Source organism: Typopeltis vanoorti, chromosome 14 (genome assembly GCF_054136105.1).
Source record: "Typopeltis vanoorti isolate ZY-2024b chromosome 14, IOZ_Tvanoo_1.0, whole genome shotgun sequence".
Lineage (NCBI taxonomy): Eukaryota > Metazoa > Arthropoda > Arachnida > Uropygi > Thelyphonidae > Typopeltis > Typopeltis vanoorti.
In genome coordinates, this window is record NC_143562.1 from 10043334 (window position 1) to 10063663 (window position 20330).

A 20330-nucleotide genomic window follows, 5' to 3' on the forward strand; every position below is an offset into this window, starting at 1 on the left:
GGAGGCAATGGTTGACTGTATACCAAGAGCCCGAATAATAAATCATGTAGGGGTTAAATGGATGAATAACACTATTAAGTTTGATCTGCAAAAAAAGAAAAAACTATGGAGGGAATTTAAGGAGAAGGGTGACCATCAGGTGCAGGAACAATATAAAACTCAGGCCAGGATGGTAACAAGGGTGGTAAGAAAAGCAAAAGCAGATTACGAAAGGAAATTGGCCACGCAGGCTAAAGAGAATCCCAAACAGTTTTTTCAATATGTTTCAAGTAAAAGGGAAAATGCTCATGGTAGAATGATCTTAAAAAATGCTGAGGGTAGGGAGGTAACCGAATCAGTCGATATTGTGGAATTACTGAGCTAGCACTTTGCAAGAGTATATAATCCAGGTGGTGACTTTGTAGGAATGGAAGAACCAACAGCTTATACTGGAATTGTGATGAATGAAGTAGAGGTAACTAGTCTATTACAGAACCTCAATGTCAATACATCTGTGGGATTGGATGGTATACCAGCTCGTGTCGTACGTGAAGCGGCCAAAGAATTGTGAAAATGGTCAAGGGGACACGGCCCTTGACCATTTTGTTTAATTTGAGCCTCAGGACTGGGTCAGTCCCAAGTGGGTGGAAAGAGGGGAAAATAGTTCCACTGCACAAAGGTGGTTCCAAGGCTGCTGTTGAAAATTACCGGCCAATCAGCATAACAGGAATCATTATCAAGGTCTTAGAGAAAATAGTCAAGAGGAAAATACAAGATTGGATAGAAGAAAATGGGATACTGTATCGGGGACAGCATGGTTTTGTGAAGGGTAGGTCATGCCTCAGTAACTTGCTCAAGTATTATAACACAGTGACGGCTGAACTGGATAAGGGTAATGGGTTTACAGTGATTCTACTGGACCTTTCTAACGCCTTTGATAGGATACCACATGGAATTCTAATCAGTAAATTGCAGCATATGGGAATGGACATAGGGTTGGTGAGATGGATAGGAGGGTGGTTGATGGAGAGATATCAGAGAGTGGTTTACTCAGGAGTAGAGTCCACAAGACGGCCTGTGACTAGTGGTGTACCACAAGGATCTGTTCTTGGACCACTGCTGTTTAATTTGTTCATAAATGATATAGGAAAGGATCTGAGAGGAACAGTTCATTTGTTTGCAGATGATGCGAAGTTGGGTAGTGCAATAGTGAAAGAAGATGACGTCAAAATTTTGCAGGATGATTTGGATAGATTGGAGGTCTGGGCTAAGGAGAATGGATGTCAATTTAATGAGGCAAAATGTAAGGTTATGCATTTTGGGGTGAAAAGATTGGCCGCAGTTTACTGCATTGGTGGAACCGTGCTCCAGGAAATTGATGAGGCACGAGATATAGGAGTGTTGGTGGATAAGGAATTGAAATTTAGGGGATACATTGCAAAAGTGGCCAAATCAGCACATCAAATCACTGGGTTGCTGAAGAATACGTTGACAAGCAGAGACAAGCAGGTTATTGTTCCTCTGTATCGAGCCTTGATAAGACCCCATCTCGACTACTTTGCTCAGATTTGGTCACCTAGGTTTCTTCTTGATGGGGAGGAAGTGGAGAGGATCCAGAGGCGAGTGACCAAGATGATAGCAGGTCTGTGGAATGAACCGTATGAGAACAGGTTGAGGATTTGTGGGTTGCAAAAATTGGTTGGTAGGCGGAGGAGGGGAGATATGATTGAGACATTCAAATTACTGAAGGGTTTCTATAAAATTAATTCAGAAGATATTTTTGAGAACAGGGCTGGTGGTGGGAGGACTAGGGGACATCCATGAAACTGGGCAAAAGTGTGGTTAGTAACGGTGTTAGAGCTGGGTTCCTTACTTTAGAGTAGTGAATCAGTGGAATGCGCTCCCTGAGTCTGTGGTGGATGCTGTGACAGTGAATGAGTTTAAGTCGAGGTATGATAGATACTGTAAGAATGTCGAATAGTTGTGATGAATATGATTTGGGGCCTCCCTCGATGAGTCCAATGACTCCCTGGAGTTGCCCGTAATAATAGTAATTGTAATAATAATAGCTTTCTGTTTATGCCGTTAGGTGTGTTTCGCCATCTCATTAGAAAATGGCGGCTTAAAGAAATAGCAGATGACTTACTGCTAATATGAGCATTTTGTCAACAAAATCACGTGGCAAATAAAACAACGGCCCCTTTAACAATGTCACCAAGTGCTCATGGATTAGATTAAGTAAACAAATAAAGTAAAAATAATAATGATAAGAAGAAAGAAGAGGAAAACAAGTCATGGAAAATAGGAAGAAAAGTGAGTTATGTGATCGCGTTTTCTCTCTCTAAGTTTCTGGTATCGAAGATTGCGGTACTAGCTTATGTTATCTATGTATTTATGCCGTACGTGAAATGCATAGCACTCAACTAACGAGTGCCATCAGACTACCTTTGTGTCGGCTTCAATGCTATAGGAGCATATCCACAGTTTTACAAGGGATGTGTATTGGGTAAGAAGACATCGTCGTGTAGCTCAAGAATAGAGAGGCCACCGACAATTTTAAAACAAATCTGACAATTGGTCGGAATTTGTTTTATAATGTGCTCTTTTAACTTTACTTAAGGTAAGGAATTTAAATCGATAACTTCCCTCCACCACCTATTTATGATTAGTATATCAACTTAAGCGAATTCAGTGTACACCCTGCCCCGAAATAAATATGTTTTCTTCCTGTTTTGCATATTATTTATATTTATTTACTATTTATTGCTCACTGCATTAATACGCTATGAGTGATGTCCTTTCCAGTCATGTCATTCACTGTAAAAAAAAAAAGTGAAATGGGTATTACTGTACGCCGATAAGCTTATCGGGTGTACGACGCAGACGTCAGTCACCGAAAGTACATTATTAGGCGAACGGTACGCTGCCGAGCCATAGATTGGGAACGATTATGCGTTACCGCTCCAAATAAGGGAACTTATTAAACTTATTATTATGTGACCTCCAGGGAGTCCAAAGACTCATCGATGAAGAGTGTGCTAACAACATCGAACCATTTAAACCCTTCCAACTACTAACCGCGCTCAAACTTGCTTAACTTTCAGATGAACCATTACTAGCAGAGGTTCTACCAATTGACCAACCTTTGCAATCAAAAACTTTCATTTCAAAAGAAATGCTAACCCACAACTTAGTTCATTTAAATATAATTTATGGGTATAATTTTTTTTTAATTTTTATCGGGCTGTTTTACTAGTTATTTGCTATTCGTACTTAAGTGGTTTCTTAAGTGTTTGTGATGGTTGTTTTGTCGCTTTGTATTTGCATTATGTAAGAATTGCAGTTAAGTTTTTTCCCACTGGGAGAGGGGTGGCGGCAAGATATGGGTTACTGGGTTTTAAGATCGTAGGTGTGTCTTCCGAAGGTAGCAAGCAGGATGGCTTTTTTTTCTTAGGTGAGGCACAGTGAGTGTTTGCATTTTTTTAAATTTTTGTTTTTTAGCTGGAGAGTATTTTACTATAAATAATATTTTAAGGTGGGAAACCGACAGGTGGAGGTGGTTTTGAGCTGGAGAGGATGCTTGGTTGGGTGGGGATAAAATGGCACGTTGATTGCCCAGTGACATTATTTCCGGTGATGTGCTGAAGTGAGCCTTCATAGCTCAGTCAGTAGAGACGAAGCCTTTTGGGCAGAAAGACCTGGGTTCAATTACCGTTCATGACGTGAGAAACCTTTATCTGCCCTCTTTCAACTAAAGTTGAGCCGGGTCTCATACTGTAGTAGTGGATTTTTCAATTTTAACTCGTATTTTACATTCCCCCAGAACAGGCAAACCGGCCACTAGAACACATGCGATTTACAGACAAGAGTACTCGGAGGCATAGGGTAACTGCCTTATCCTCATATTACAGTTAAGAAATCCAAGAATACTTGGAAAACTATGGGCACTTAAGTAGCTGTTAAAGCCACTGATGGATGGATGTGCCAAAGTGGTGAGTAGGTTGGTGTTTTTGAGGTGGGCACAGCAGGAGGACAACTGGATCAGTATTTTTGGTGAAGCAGAGCTGGTTAGTGTAGGTTAGTCTCTGAGGGCCACAGGTGTTTGGTACGGTTGCATTTCTGGTAGTAGTTTTTTCATGTTTTTTGGTGTTTCGTTTATATTGAATTGGTGATTAGTTCATTTAAGTGATTTAAATGGTTAGGTTATCACTCTGACCTCAGATCCTGTTCATAGTGTTGCTGATGATAACACTATTCTTCCCATTCATCTTGCAAACTCTGCAGTGCTGGAACATCTAAAGCTACAAGATCATCAATTGTTTGTGTTCTGAACATTGATCTCCTTAGTTACCTTCAGTACTTCCAGCCAGTCATTTTTTGTTGTGTGCTCGTCTGGCTAGAGCCACAATTTTGAAAACAGCAGAGCTGACTGGTTTCTCAAAAGGTGAGATATCCCAGGTGTTTAATCAGTGAAAAAATAGCCTAGATTGTTTGTCTAAGAGACCTAACTGTGGTCCTAAGATTTGTTTGTCTAAGAGGCTTAACTGTGGTCCTAAGATAGTTTGGCTAGAATGAGATCACTGTTGTCTTCAGAAGGCAAACAGACAAACTGATCTTTTTTGTGTGCAGCAATTGACCAAAGCATTTAATAAAGACTGTTTCTGATCTACATCTCAGCAAATTGAAGAGGATCAGTATTGATAGTCACATGCCCATATGGAAATGATTGGTTTCTACAAAGAACTGGAACGTTCATCTACAGTAGTGTCAGGAACACTATGACTGGACCCTAGAAGACTGGGAAAAAACCATGGTCCAACAAGTCACAGTACATTTTGTACTATACCAATGGTAGACAGAGAGTTTGGTGGGATCCTCATGAAGCGATGAACCCAGCTTGCCTTGTAAAACCAACCCAATGTTCGGAGGCAGTGTCATGAAGTGGGGCATGTTCTGTTGGTATGGAATGGGTCAGTTGATATTGCTGGAAGGTCAAGTGTCCTCCAAGGAATATCTGAACATTGTTGCTGATAAAGTCTATCTTGCAATGTTGACTTCTTATCCAGCAGGTGGTGATTGTTTCATGGATGATAATGCTACTATTCACCGAGCATGATAGCTACTTCCACCGTCTTCCCCACCAGGCCAAAGCCCAGATCTTTACCCCATTGAGAATGTAGGAACTTGTTAGAAAAACAGATCCAGGAACAAAATCCTCTCGGATACACTCAAGACTAGATTTTTCTTCTTGAACTTAATCTTAGTCCCAGCTTTCCCTTGAACGGACACATCACTTCTATAGCGTTCTTGCTTTTAAAAAAACTGCCCATCCTCTTTTGCTTAAGATGTTACTTTGCATCTGTCCAACTACGTATTCTCTACAAATCCCAAATCTGCTCATCTTTGGAATTTATGGTGGGTTCACCTAAAACCTCTCTAAAAATTCTTGATGCTGTTAAAGTAGTGCAGCTGATTAATGGCATCGTACACAGACTCTTGAGCCATTGGTCACAGATACTCAGTTTCTGCATTGTCTCTTCTACAGATATTTCTGTGGACACCGTTAAGCAGAATTGGCATCTGTCATATCACTAATTTCTGCTATATGTATAATAACACAAAAAATAGCTGCCCAACAGTTTTTGCAGTTGAACTGCTGATTCACCAAACCTGCTAATCCCATTCATTCATCTGTTGGGACAATCTCCCTGAAAGACAACAACCTCTAGCTCTTAAAAAAAAAAAAAAAAATAACATCAGATTATTTTGCTGTTGCTCTCAGCTCACACACGGCATTTATTGCAACAGGCCTTGCAGACTCTTTTGTGTGTGTAGGAGTGATGCCAAATATATATTTTATATATACAGTCATCTCTCAACTTACATCCATTTATTTCCGTCTGTAATCCCATGAGGGAATAAATAACATTTCCAACTATACTTTCGAACAAAACGCAAACAAGATTAAATTAAAAATGTTTCTATTTAGCAACAATGCATCATTCACAGTGGCAACAGCACATTCAGCAGCAACCTCCCTCAGCAGTCGGCACATGTCTTCAACAGTTCCTCTGTTGATTTTGTGTTTGAGAAATAGGTCATTTGTGTATTTATCATTAAATATTTCATGATATTTTGTGTAATATGACTGCTTGTTAATTTGTGCAAATTATGAAGTCAAAAAGCTGATAAGCTCCTCAATGAATCGCACGTGACTTCATATGGTCACACGGTGATGACCATTTTGAAAAATAAGGATAAAATCGTAAAGGCTGTGAAAAGAATCTGCTTTCATTAAATCGATGATAGTGACGAAGCAACGACAAGATCCTATCTGTGATATGACATTGAAATGGGTAGAGGACCTGAATCAAAAGCAATATACCTTAGTACTAGGACCATAACCACCAAGGTACTAAGTCTCATCAGTTTGTTGAAGGAGAAAGCAGGGTCCAATTGTGACTACAAATTCAATGCTGCTTCTGGTTGATTCATGAGATTCAAGCAGCGTTTTATGCTGCATAATGTGAAAATGTATGGCGAATCTGCAAATGCCGATGTCAAGACTGCCAAGGAGTTTGTGGAGAAATTAGATAAAAGTATTACAGTGGAAAATTATTCTCCACAGCAAATATTTAATACGGATGGTTCTCCTTGTTTTGGGAAAAAGAATGCTCAAGTGGACATGCATCCACAAAAAAGTTAATATCTATGCCTGGTTTCAAAGTTCTTAAAGACCATATTACAATTCAGTTAGGGGTAATGTGGCTGGATATAAACTGAAACCATTTGTGATATGGTACAGTTAGAATCCTCGAGCCTTCAAAAACATTAGGAAACGTACATTATCGGAGAAATAAGAAGTCATGAATGACTCAAAAATCATTTGCAGATGCTTTAATCAACTGTTATACGAGTGAAATGGAAAGCTGTTGTGTGAAAAAAAATGTAGAATTTAAGATTTTATTAATTCTAGATAATGCTCCCAGTCACCTACCTTACATTGGCAATCTTCACCCCAAGATCAAGGTCATGTTTCTCCCTCCAAACACTACTTCATTGATCCAACTGATGGATCAGGGAGTTCATGCAGTGTTTAAGGCTTTTTATCTACGTTGAACTTTTTCGGCCATTTCTGCCGCTGAAGGAAATGACCAGACTCTCATGCAATTCTGGAAAGCATTCAATGTTTATCGTGCTATTAAAAATACTGCTGTGGTTTGGGACGAAGTGACCTCTCAATGTGAGTGGTATATGGAAAAAGACATTAAAAAGGTTTGTGCACGATTTTGGAAGTTTTCTCAAAAATGAAGACCTTTGTAAATTGAGTGAAGAAATAGTGGGCCTAGCAAACAATCTGAAACTTGAAGTGAATGATGACGACATAATTCAATTCATAGTTAGTGTCCCTGAAGAATTGACCAATAAAAAATTGGTTGAACTGGAGGAACATGTGGCAGAAGAAAAAGAATGAGAAAAGGAAGAGGGAAAAGAGGTAGTTAAACAATTCACAGTGAAAGATCTTGCAGAAATGTTCTCTATAGTTATGTTTTCAAAATGTCTGAAAACATTTGTCCCAATGTTGAACGCTACTTATTAGTAGAAAAGAAAGTGAAAGTACATGATGCGTTTGTTTGCTATAAACATATTTATGATGAATAGAAGAAGAGGAATAAATGAAGCACATTGGACATTTTCATCCAAAAAAACAAGATTACACCAGAATAGCCACAGCCTTTTCCTTCACATAGGGAAGGTAATGAAGATGTGATTGTGGAGGAAGATTTGGGTGATTAATCTCTTGTTGTATAGTGGTAGTAATGCACAGTACAGTTTTATAAGGTTTTCAAATTAAAATGACAGTATACTTATTATGGTTAAATCCCTAACCCCTATAACTCTGTTGATTTAATGTATCGACTTACTTCCTGCTAGATGGAACGGAACCCCGACATAAGTCGATGGATGACTATATATATATATATATATATATATATATATACACACACCTCAATGCTATGTCCCATGATCTAGGGTGTTCTTGCTGCCTTCAAGGCATATTGTTTATGATAGCAGGAGTGGCGTCTTGTGGGAATGGGTACTTGGGAGAAGGGGGACGACATCAGGTAACGCTGAGTCCAGTGGAGTCTGGAGGGGATAATGCTGGGTTTAGAAACAATGGTATTTTTATGCTTTATACCAGTGCCAGGAGTATTCGGAATAAGGGACAGGAATTGGTGTCACTGATAGCATCAGCCTGGCCAAAGATTATTGGGATCACAGAGAGGTGGTTTACAGAAGAGGATATAATAATAGGAATAGAAATTGCTGGGTACAGCATTTTTCGGCAGGATAGGAAGGGAAAGCGTGGTTGTGGAGTACTGCTTATGATAAGTGACAACCTATGTCCTCTAAGAGCGGAAGAGCTTTGAAAGGCTGTGACACTAATGATTTTGAAAGCATATGGTGTGAGGTGGAGGTGGGCAAGACAGGATATTTAGTGGGGTGTTGCTACAGACCAAGGGCCACAAAGGTTGGGGACCAGAAGATGTTGAGACAGTTGAGCGTGGCAAGTGCAAGAAGAACCATTGTAATGGGAGAATTTACAGCAATATAGATTGGGGAAAGGAAGATGCATGTAGCAATAAGGGAATGGAATTTCTAGAATTCTTGAGGGACAAATGTCTTAGGCAACATGTAACAGAGGGAACAAGAGGTTCAAGAGTTTTGGATTTGGTTATAGCATCAGAAGAACTGATAATAACTGAGATGACATCTCTCCCACCAGTTGCAGAGAGTGACCATATGGTTTTGACTTTGAAAATGAATAGACATGCAGGAGTATCAAAGAGACGGGAACGTATGTGGAATTATAAAGCAGGTGATTATAATAGACTTAGACGTTAACTTGGGGAACTTTCGTGGAGGGAGGAATTGGAAGGCCGGGATATCATCAGTGCTTGGGAAATTGTGAAGGAATATTTGCTAGCAGCAATGGTAAGCTGTATTCCATGAGTGAAGAAGAGGACACAATTTGGAGTAAAGTGGATGACAAACAATATTAAACAGGAGCTACATACGAAAAAGAGGCTATGGAAGAGATATAAGGAGGCAGGTGAAGAGAAGATGCATGAAGAATATAAGAAACAGGCCAGAAGAGTGACTAGTATGGTGAGGATGGCGAAACTGGAATATGAGAGGAGATTGGCCCTTAGATCCAAGGAAAATCCTATGGAATTTTTTAACTATGTGGCCAGTAGGAGGAGAAATGATTGTGGAAGAATGACACTGTGGGATAAAAATGGGAATAGAGTGACTGATGCAGAGGACATAGTGGAATTGTTCAGTGAACACTTTATTGGAGTATTTCATCCTGGAGGACTCAATTTGAATTCTAGACGGATAGAGCAGGTTCGAGGTTTAGAGATACAGGAGGAGGAGAGTGTGTTCCACATACTGAGTACTCTGGATGTTAGTAAAGCTGTGGGACAGGATGGTATTTCACCACGAGTTTTGAGAGAATGTGCTAAGGAACTGACAGTGCCCTTGACCTGGCTTTTCACTGAAAATCTGGCTATGAGAAAGGTGCCCAATGAATGGGAGGGAGGTAAGTTAGTGCAATTGCATAAGGGCGGTAGCAGACTGGAAGTGTCTAATTATAGGCCAGTTTGTGTGTCATCAGTAGTTAGTAAAATCTTGGAGAAAGTAGTGAGGGACCATATACAGCATTGGACAGATGAGGGTAATGTTATTAGTGCGAGTCAACATAGATTTGTGAAGGGGCGCACTTGTTTTAGCAATATGCTAGCCTTTTATGATAAAGTTACAAGAACATTAGATGAGGGAAAGGCATATACTGCAATTTTCTTAGACTTGGCGAAGGCATTTGACAGGGTGCCACATGATAAGCTGATATTTAAGTTGCAGCACATGGGTCTGGATGTCAGATTGGTCAACTGGATTCAGGATTGGCTGTCCAATAGGTATCAGAGAGTAGTGTATGGTGGAGTAATATCAAAGCGGCATAGGGTTACAAGTGGGGTTCCACAGGGCTCAATACCGGGACCTATATTGTTTAACCTTTATATCAATGACATTGTCTGTGGATTGCAAGGGGATATTCAGTTGTTTGCGGATGATGCGAAGCTGTGAAGGTTTATTAGGATTAGTGCAAATGTGGTAGCCCTGCAAGAGGATTTGAATAAGCTAGATGGATGGAGAAATGAATGGGGGTGTCAGTTTAATGCAGCAAAATGTAAGGTCTTGAGGTTTGGTACACATCAATGGGATGCTGCATACTATATGGGAGAAGTTAAACTGGAGGAAGGAGGAGAGACGAGATCTGGGTTTGATGATTGATAGAAACCTGAAATTTAGGGGACATATTGCAAAGGTAGTGAAGGTAACGCAGAGGTTTGCTGCAATAATGAGAAGGACACTGATCTGCATAGGTAAAATGGTTATCATTACGTTGCATAAGACTCTGATCAGACCACACTTAGACTATTGTTCTCAGATCTAGTCCCCATGATTTGAAGGGGATAAAATTAACGATAAATAAATTTGAAGGGGATAAAAAATCTGCCTTTGTACTCTTTCCACGATGTGGAAAGAGTACAACGGCGGATAACAAAGATGGTGTCGGGCCTGTACAATGTCAGTTATGAGGATCGGCTGAGGGAGTATGGACTGCAGAGTTTGGTGGATAGATGAAGGAGGGGTGATATGGTTGAGACTTTTAAACTGTTGAGAGGTGGTAACAGGTTGACACTGGGGAGTTCTTTCACTTGGTTGAACAGCAGGAAGGAGTGATGACAAGAGGCCATCCCTGAAAGTTACGAAAGGAAACTGTGAGAAAGAGGTTGAGGAGTGGTTTCTATGCATCGAGGGTGGTTTAACCATGGAATGCATTGCCTGATGGAGTGGTGAGAGCAATAACGGTCAGTGCATTTAAGGAGCGTAATGATAGACTTTGTGTTTCCTAGGAGGGACCTCCCTCGATGAGTCTTGATAGACTTGTGTTTCTTTTGAAAGGACCTCCAATGATGAGTCATTTGACTCCATTGAGACCTGAATAATAATAATAATAATAATATCAATAACAGTAGTTACAAGTTATCACATAGTATATGGAATTGAAATCTTCTTAAAGAAGTTTGTCTTCTATCCCAAAATATTGAAGAAAACATACATACAGTAGTGATATAAGCCACCTAGATTATCTTGGCCGGAAAAAAATTAATTCCTATTGCTGATCATCCTGCAGTTTATATTGGGGACTTTAATAGTTTCCAATATAAATTGCGGGATTTAGTCACCTGTATTCCTAGGTGACTAAATCGATAAATCACAAAAGTTCAGGGGTGAATAACAAAATACTGACATTTATTTGTGCTGATTTTATCACCATTTTAAGACTATCTTCCACCAAGGAAACAAAACTACAATGCCAACAATACAAGAAAATAATGATCACCCAAAAATTTTACAAGAAGAAGTTAGATATGCAATAAAACATATGATAAACAATAAAGCACCAGGCATTGATACTATCCCTACTGAACTGTGGTCATATGGAGGCAGCATATCAATAGAATATTTAACAACCCTATTCAATAAAATACTACAAACAGGAGAGATCCCAGATGACTGGAGAACTGGAAAGATCATCCCAATATACAAGAAAGGAGACAAAAGAGACTGCAGAAATTACAGACCAATCAATTTACTCCCTCACACCTATAAAATATTCATAAGAATTATACAAAATAGATTAAAAAACACCTACGAAGAAATGATAGGCATAGAACAAGCTGGTTTCCGAGGAAACTATTCAACAATAGACTAAATTTTCACATTGCACCAACTAGCAGAACTCAGCTGGGAAGACCATAAAGAACTATATTGTTGTTTTGTGGACTTTAAACAAGCTTTCGATAACATCAACAGAGAAATCCTTCTCAAAATTCTACTAGAAAAAGCAATAGACAAATATATAATACAGTTTCTGATAAAATATTACTCTAAGACAAATGCAATAATTAAAAAGGACACACTCACAACAGAACCCATAGAGATCCAAAAAGGAGTAATACAAGGATGCCTATTATCCCCATGCCTATTCAACATATATCTAGAAGTTGTAAAGAAAGCAATAGACAATGAGCCAGAAATCAATGTCAACGGTTTAAACATAAATAATATCAAATATGCAGATGATCTCGTCCTTCTTGCAAGAACCCCAAATGAACTACAAAAGTTGATCATCAAGCTAAATGAAACCTGTAAAACATATGACATGACACTAAATATACAAAAGACAAAAGTGATTATAATAGGGAGGAACAGAACTACCATCTCAGCCACCCTAAACGGAGAACAATTAGAACAAGTAGACAACTTCATATATCTTGGATCAAAACTAACAGAAACAATAGATGAACTCAAAACAATCAAACACAGAATAGCGATAGGATGGCCCACCATGGAAAAATTACAGATAATCTGGAAAACAAACAAGATATCTAAACAAGCCAAAATCAAATTATATGAAGCAATAATTATACCAACAGTCATCTATTGAGCAGAAGCGTGGACAGTTAAAAAAGAGAGGAGAAAAAACTGCTGGCATTTGAAATGAAATGCTTAAGAAAAATAAATAGAACAAGTTGGATAGAAAAGAAAACAAACATCACAGTCAGACAAGAACTATTGTATAAAAAGACAATAATAGAAAAAATTAGAAAACAACAACTGAGATGGTTTGGACACACTGTACGCATGGATGCAGACAGACTTCCTAACGACCTAATCAATACTTTTCCAACTGAAAAAAGGAAGACCTGGAAGACCAAGAATTACCTGGCTGAAATTAATAAAGAACATCTCGGGATGCAGAACATATAAGGAACTTTTTCGAACAGCAAGGAATAGAGAAGACTGGAAGATCCTGCCCAAGAGAAGACTCAACCCGTCTTAGACGGAAGAGAAGAAGAAGATTTTATCACTTTTGCAATATGTCCCTTAAATTTGAATAATGAACTTTTTTTACTAAGGGTTAGGAGCATTCCAGAAATTCAAACCTTATTCGTCAATTTTGGGAGTCTTTCCTTAAATTTTTCACCAGCATTTTTATATATTTTCATATTTTTATTGCCTTTACTTTTTCTTTTCCTAATTTTCATTTTATTTGTTGTATTTTTTAGTTCTGACATTGTAATATTTTATGTTAAGACATTCTCTCTTTTATAAAATTTTAATTTTTATTATCCAGAGATTTTTAAAATAGGTTTTCAATTTTTATAAGTTTATTCTTTGTGTTTTGGCTTTTCTTTTATTTCTTTGTCCATGTATTTTATTTAGAGGTTTTTATTTATTTTTAGCCATTTTGGTTTATATCAGATTTTTGCCATAACCTTCTAATAATCATACTTTAATTCAAAACTTCTTACACATAAGATTAACTCAGCTGTATTAAAATTTATAATAACTAGCATATATCGTCTTGCTGATTATGTATATTTGTATATTTATGTTCCAATATTGAGTTCATTATACTCATATTATTTATCATCATCATCAAATTCCTGCCATGTACCCTCAAGGGGTGTACAGGATATGACAGTACCACATGAAAAAATTACATCATTACTAACTTCCTATCTACAATTTTCCTCCAAATTAGTCTGTTACTTGTCAAGACTCGAACATTATCAGATCTTATATTTCTATCGTCTAAGACACTTTTTACAGTATCAATCCACCTATATCTTGGTCTTCCTCTGGGTCGTTTTGCTGCCAACCTGGCAGAGAACACTTGTTTTGCAAATCTTTCCTCTCCTATTCAATTTAAGTGACCATACCACCTCAGATTAGCTCTGCTAACGCATTCCTGGATGCTGACAATGTCAAGTTCTTTCCTAATATACTCGTTTTTAATATGATATTGCCATTGATGCCATCTGTTCACGCCTCTAATCTTTCTTAGGACTCTCATATCTGCGGTCTCTAGTCTTTGGTCAAGTGTTTTATTTCTGACCCAGCTCTCAGATCCATAAGTTAAAACTGTTTTGAACACTGTCTTGTATATAGCTAATTTAGTGTTCTGATTAATTTCTCTCTTATTCCATATGAATTTATTCAGTTGACTTCCCACCATACCAGCTTTGCTGATTCTGTTGTCTATTTCTATATTTAATTTACCATCTTCAGTAAAAATCGTGCCCAAGTAGCTGAAATGTTTTACTTGTTCCACAGGTTCTCCATTCAGAACACAGCTGACATTTTCAATGATTCTGACTATTATCATCGTCTTTGTCTTTTTATTGCTGACCTTCATGCGATATCTATTACAACAGTTATTCAATTTAGTCAGAGAATCTTGCAGACTTGTAGCGGATTTATTTAGAAGTATAACATCATCCGCATAAAGCAAAGAGCTGACATTAACATCTACAATTCTGATATCATGTTTAATACCACTTTCTTTCATAATGTTATCCATATAGATAATGAATAACAGAGGGGATAATGTACATCCTTGTCTCACACCAGATTTGACATTAAACCATCTTCCTGTACTTTCAATTCTAACTGCTGACTTACAACTCAAATACAGAGTAAATATTGCTTGATATAATGCCCCATTGACACCATATAACTGTAGTGTATTGAATAGCTTCTCTCTTGGCACCTTGTCATATGCCTTTTCCAAATCGACAAAACTGAAATACAGATCTTTGTTATATTCCCATGATTTCTCAATTAATCGTCATAAAGCGAAGATCTGATCCTGACCGCCTCTATTTGGCTGGAATCCAGCTTGTTCTTCACCCAGTTTTTCTTCCACAATTCTTCTCAATCGTTTCTTAAGTATACTTGCATAGATCTTGCCAGGAACACTTAGTAGGGAAATACCTCTGTAATTCTCACATTCAGTTTTATTTTCCTTTTTATATATGGGTACTATGAGAGCTCTACTCCAATCATTGGGAATTCATCCTTCTGTCCAGGCTTTCTGAACAATGCAGTGCAGCCACTGTAAGACTTTTATACCCCATACTTCAGCATTTCTGGTCGAATATCATCTACTCCTGCTGCCTTTCCACATTTTAAGTCTTTGATGACTTTTTCTACTTCAAGTATAGATATGTATTCCTGACTGCATGCCTGGTCAGTGTTTTTACCACTGTGCTGTCATCGCTGCTTGTTTCATTTAGCAGTTTTTCAAAGTAATTACTCCGTACTTCAAGGATATCTTTTTCTTCCATTTTCATGTCACCTTTATCATCTCTAACTCCTGATACCGCACTCTTTCCTTCATTCCTAATCTTCTTCAACAACCTCCAGAATATTTTGCTACCTTCTTGATATTTATTTTCTATATTCTTGCCAAAGTCCTCCCATGATTTTTGTTTAGCTAGTTTTACACAGTGTTTAGCATTCTTGCATTTGTCTCTGTATTCTCTAAGAGCACAAGCTGACTTATTTGCCAGGAACTTTTGATATGCTTTCTTCACCACATGCCTCTCTACCTGAATCAATCAGGGCTTTCTTCAAGGCTTGCCACTGAATCTCCAAGGTTTGATTCCTGTTCTCAAACTCTTTCAATTTTTCTTCAATAATCTTTGTGTATTTTATTTTACAGTTCACATCTGAGAGCTGCTCAACTTTTATTTGCTTTTAAAACTTTAAAACTTTAAAAAAATCAATATGAAATTCAATTTTATCCTGCTCAAGACTAAATAGTGATCACTTCCAATTTCAAATCCTCTGTACACTCTGGTGTCCTGCACCAGGGAGAAAACATCACTTTCAACAATAACATAGTCAATGAGACTTTTCTTTTTCCTTGCCTCTTCTCTCCATGTGAATTTGTGCACATTTTTATGTTGGAACATGGTGTTAGTAATAACCAGTCCATGTCCTGAGCAGAAATCCAACAGATATTTGCAATTATTATTGGCTTTGCTGTTTTCTCCAAATTTTCCCAAAATATTTTTGTATGTCTCACAATCATTTCCTACTCTGCTATTTAGATCCCCAACAAGGACCAATTTTTCCTTTTTCATTGTGTCAGTTGCTTTTTCTAAAGCCTCAAAAAATTCCTTCACTTCTACTAAGGTAGAAGTGAAGGAATTTTTAGTAGAACCTTCTGTGGGACCATAGGTACAAATAAGTCTCATTGTCCAGTTCCCCATTCTCATATTTGCCCACATTACTCTATTTGAGACTGCCTGCCATTCAAGAAGATTAGCCTCTTATTTTGTGTTGAATACTATGGCTACTCCCTCTTTTCCTAGATTGTCATTGCCTGAATATAACATTTTGTATTGCTCAGAAAGATCTCACCAGTTTTTTTGTCTTTTTTTAATTTATTAATTGCATCCTATTTATTATTATATTATGTCCTATTATGGGTATGTAATAATAATCGATTTAATTTCTTGTTCAGTGTTTTTTTTTTCTTATATTAATTATATGGATAATAATCTAATAATTTTTCTACTTTCAGAGTAATTGATCTGACTTCATGGAGAAACATTGAAATTCTACTTAAACATCATATTTTTATTATTATTAGTGAATGTTTTTCATGAAACTTCTTTCAAAATAATACAGAGTTATCTTTTCTGCAAGACAAGTAATTGGCCTCTCTGTTTGGTGAATATAAAACAGTGTATAATCTTTCAGATCCTTCGGAAATCTTTTGAAATAATGAAGGAAGATTTACTTTCCATACGATATCAGGCTTAAAGGTTTAAATCAGCATGCTAAAGTGGAAACTTTTAGCTCTAGCACTTGAATTAAATCACTCAGAAGCCTGAATTCTTGAAAGAGATTTCATCTTAATTACAAATGTTTTCCCTTTGGATTTCATTTTCATCTCTATTAATTATAACACAAAAAACTGTAATTGGTATTATAAATCATGTTATATTTATGTAAAGAGACATGAAAGTTCATAGAAGACTTCACACAAATGAGAAACCCTTTGCATGTGTAAAGAGTTTCTCATTAGTGGTATGATTTTCACAAATTTTAAACCAGAAAAAAGCATACAATGCTTCACACTAATGACAAATCCTTTATTTGTGAAATATGTGGTGAATCATTTTTGCAGTCACATTATCTTAAAGATCATGTAAAAGTTCATGCTTATGAGAAACCTTTTAGTTGTGAAAGTTCTGAACCACACTTTAAAGATAATACAGAAGTTCATACTAGCAACTCTGTTAGTTGTCAAACCTGTGGAAAATCATTTTCTCGTGCTTCTTATCTAAAAGTGCACACTGATAAGAAACCTTTTACATGTGGTAAATCATTTTTGTAGTTGTTATACTTTAAGGAACATTCAATGATTCATGCTAATGACAAGTCCTTTATGTGTGAAATATGTGGAAAATCATTTTCTGAATCATACTTTAAAAATCATACAAAAGTTCACACTAGTGAGAAATCTTTTAGTTGTGAAACTTGTGGAAAATTATTTTCTCATGCTTCTTATCTTAAAGTACATGCAAGACTCCACACTGATGAAAAACCCTTTACATGTGTAACTTGTGGTAAATCATTTTCACTAATGTTATATCTTAAGAAACATTCAATGATTCACAGTAATGAGAAGCCCTTTATGTGTGAAATATGTGGAAAATCATTTTCTCAGTCTCATCATCTTAAAGATCATAAAAAAGTTCACACTAAGGAGAAGTGTTTCAGGTGTCAAATTTGTGGTAAATCATATTCAGCTGCTTCCTATCTTAAAGTACACACAAGACTTCACACTAATGAGAAACCCTTTAAATGTGAAATTTGTTTGAAATCGTTTTCTCGTTCTCATCATCTTAAAGAACATATAAGAGTTCATACTAATGAAAAACCTTTTAGTTGTGACACTTGTGGTAAATCATTTTCACACAGTTCACATCTTAAAACACATATTAGGGTACACACTAATGAGAAACCTTTCAGGTGTGAAACTTGTGGTAAATCCTTTTCTCAAGCTTCTTATCTTAAAGTACATTCAAGACTGCATTCTAATGAAAAATCCTTTGCATGTGAAACATGTGGAAAATTGTTTTCTCACTCTCATCATCTTAAAGAACATACAAGAACTCACACAAATGAGAAACATTTTATTTGTGAAACTTGTGGTAAATCCTTTTCAAAAGTTTCAAATCTTAAAGTGCACACAAGACTTCACACTAAAGAAAAGCCCTTTATTTGTGAAATTTGTGGGAAATCATTTTCTCAGTCTCACCATGTCAAAGATCATATGAGAGTTCACACCAATGAGAAACCTTTTAGATGTGAAATTTGTGGTAAATCATTTTCACAAGCTTCTTATCTTAAAGTACACTCAAGACTGCATTATAATGAAAAATCTTTTGTATGTGAAACATGTGGAAAATTGTTTTCTCACTCTCATCATCTTAAAGAACATACAAGAACTCACACAAATGAGAAACATTTTATTTGTGAAACTTGTGGTAAATCCTTTTCAAAAATTTCAAATCTTAAAGTGCACACAAGACTTCACACTAAAGAAAAGCCCTTTATTTGTGAAATTTGTGGGAAATCATTTTCTCAGTCTCACCATGTCAAATATCATATGAGAGTTCACACCAATGAGAAACCTTTTAGATGTGAAATTTGTGGTAAATCATTTTCACATGCTTCCAATCTTAAGGTACATAAGAGGAGTTTACACCAATGAAAAACTGGTGTTACTTCAGATTAATCATTTCAGAAGATCCAGCTCCAACAACTCCAGAAATCTGAGCTTATAATTACTCTGATGAATTATCATGAATGAGGATGAGAATTGTGAATAAGTTGAGGATAAAAAATATTCATCATTCATAATTTCACTTTCATCTTAAGTGACTGATTGAAATAGGCATCTTTTAAGATGCCTATTTCATTAGCACATCATTTTATCAGTGAACTGAAAGTAATTATTGGGATTTTTTTAAAAAAAAAAATGATCTGTTTTTATTCAACTGTGTAAGGAATTGTTTTGACTTTTGTATATCTGAAAATGAACTAGTTTAGAATTACTTTGAAAAGTTATTCTTTCTAAATGTTTCTCACAGATTGTGAATTTTTATCAATTAAAAAATTCATGAAACTGCAAAACATAAATCATTCAATGTGTTAGTGGTATAATTTTATTATTATTGTTTTACCAGTTTGAGTGTCTGTCAATTATCTATTAGATTACCAAGTTTGATTACCTGTGGATGTAGAGAATCTTCTCATAAGCATTTGGTCATTTTGGATTAGAATAGTAACCAACTAAAATGAAGTAGATTTCATTAACTCCATTAGCAATGTAAAAATTTTTATGCACTCAGATTGTGGATTAGTTCATAATCAAAGTAGGCTTATTGAGTTGCTTATATTGAGAAATATTGTTATTAAACATTACCACCATGAAGTTCAAACATTTATCATGATATCCACTACACCCTCTAATCTACCTCTAACCACCACTCCATGCTACCTGATCTGTGTCATGGCATCATCTGCAGAAGTTTTTCTCTGTTAATTATATGTATTCTCTGGCCAGTTGGCCTGTTTTGCACAAAGAAAAGCTTACATTTTGGGGAGAAATAATGCTGCTACCTCAGTAGAAGACCATTTAACTCACTTTCAGTTCATAAAATACCCTTATAATGCATCCTTGATGAAATTTAAACTTGCATATTTCCAGCTGAAGGGCATTGTCATAACCTAATTAGCAGTGTTTTTATGTAAATGAATTTTACTTCATCCAGTGAATAGAAAAATTATTTTTTTTTATTTAACAATCCTATTTAACAAAAAGGTTGTAAACCTTGAGCACATGTTTATGAATGAGTACATTTTCAAGCCACTTATACCTCAAAATCACTTACTGCCTAAATATAGGAATCCATGCCACATGATTGAAACTCACAGCCTGTAGATAAGAGAGCAGGAGTGTTATTCATTTATATGTGGGGTTCCCATCCTGGAAATTTGTTTTTCCTTTTGCAAATGCAATTAAAAGACAGTTGCTTCAGCCATAACTTCAAATAGATCAAATAGCTATCTGATAAACCATCCCAGGCTAGCAATACACCATAAAAATGATTTATTTTTAAATACTATCAGTTATAAATAAATAAAACTGGTCATTAATAGAAGGAAGAAATCTTTGAAATAATTATGCTGAAATATTGTATCAATCTGTAAAAGAAATATCAGTAATTATTATTTTATTGAAAATGAATTAATGAAATAATAATATATTTTTCTCTGAAAAATATTATTTCTGCATTAGCTCTCAGGATCTTCATGGATCTTGCTTTCACTGAGGAGACCTTAAT

General features: G+C 36.4%; 1 protein-coding gene across 2 annotated transcripts; it reads left to right on the plus strand.

Moving 5' to 3' along the window:
• Positions 1 to 2110: 2110 nt before the first annotated feature.
• On the plus strand, positions 2111 to 19400 carry LOC150099195 (uncharacterized). Of its 2 annotated transcripts, none has more exons than XM_090403778.1 (2): positions 2111 to 2599; positions 16493 to 19400. In XM_090403778.1, exon 2 carries the CDS (start codon positions 17336 to 17338, stop codon positions 18692 to 18694), a length of 1359 nt encoding a protein of 452 aa, XP_090259904.1. In that variant the 5' UTR covers positions 2111 to 2599; positions 16493 to 17335; the 3' UTR covers positions 18695 to 19400. The 2 variants fall into 2 exon arrangements, with proteins under 2 accessions (XP_090259904.1, XP_090259905.1); XM_090403779.1 differs by having other exon boundaries at positions 2111 to 2292.
• The last annotated feature ends 930 nt before the right edge of the window (positions 19401 to 20330 follow it).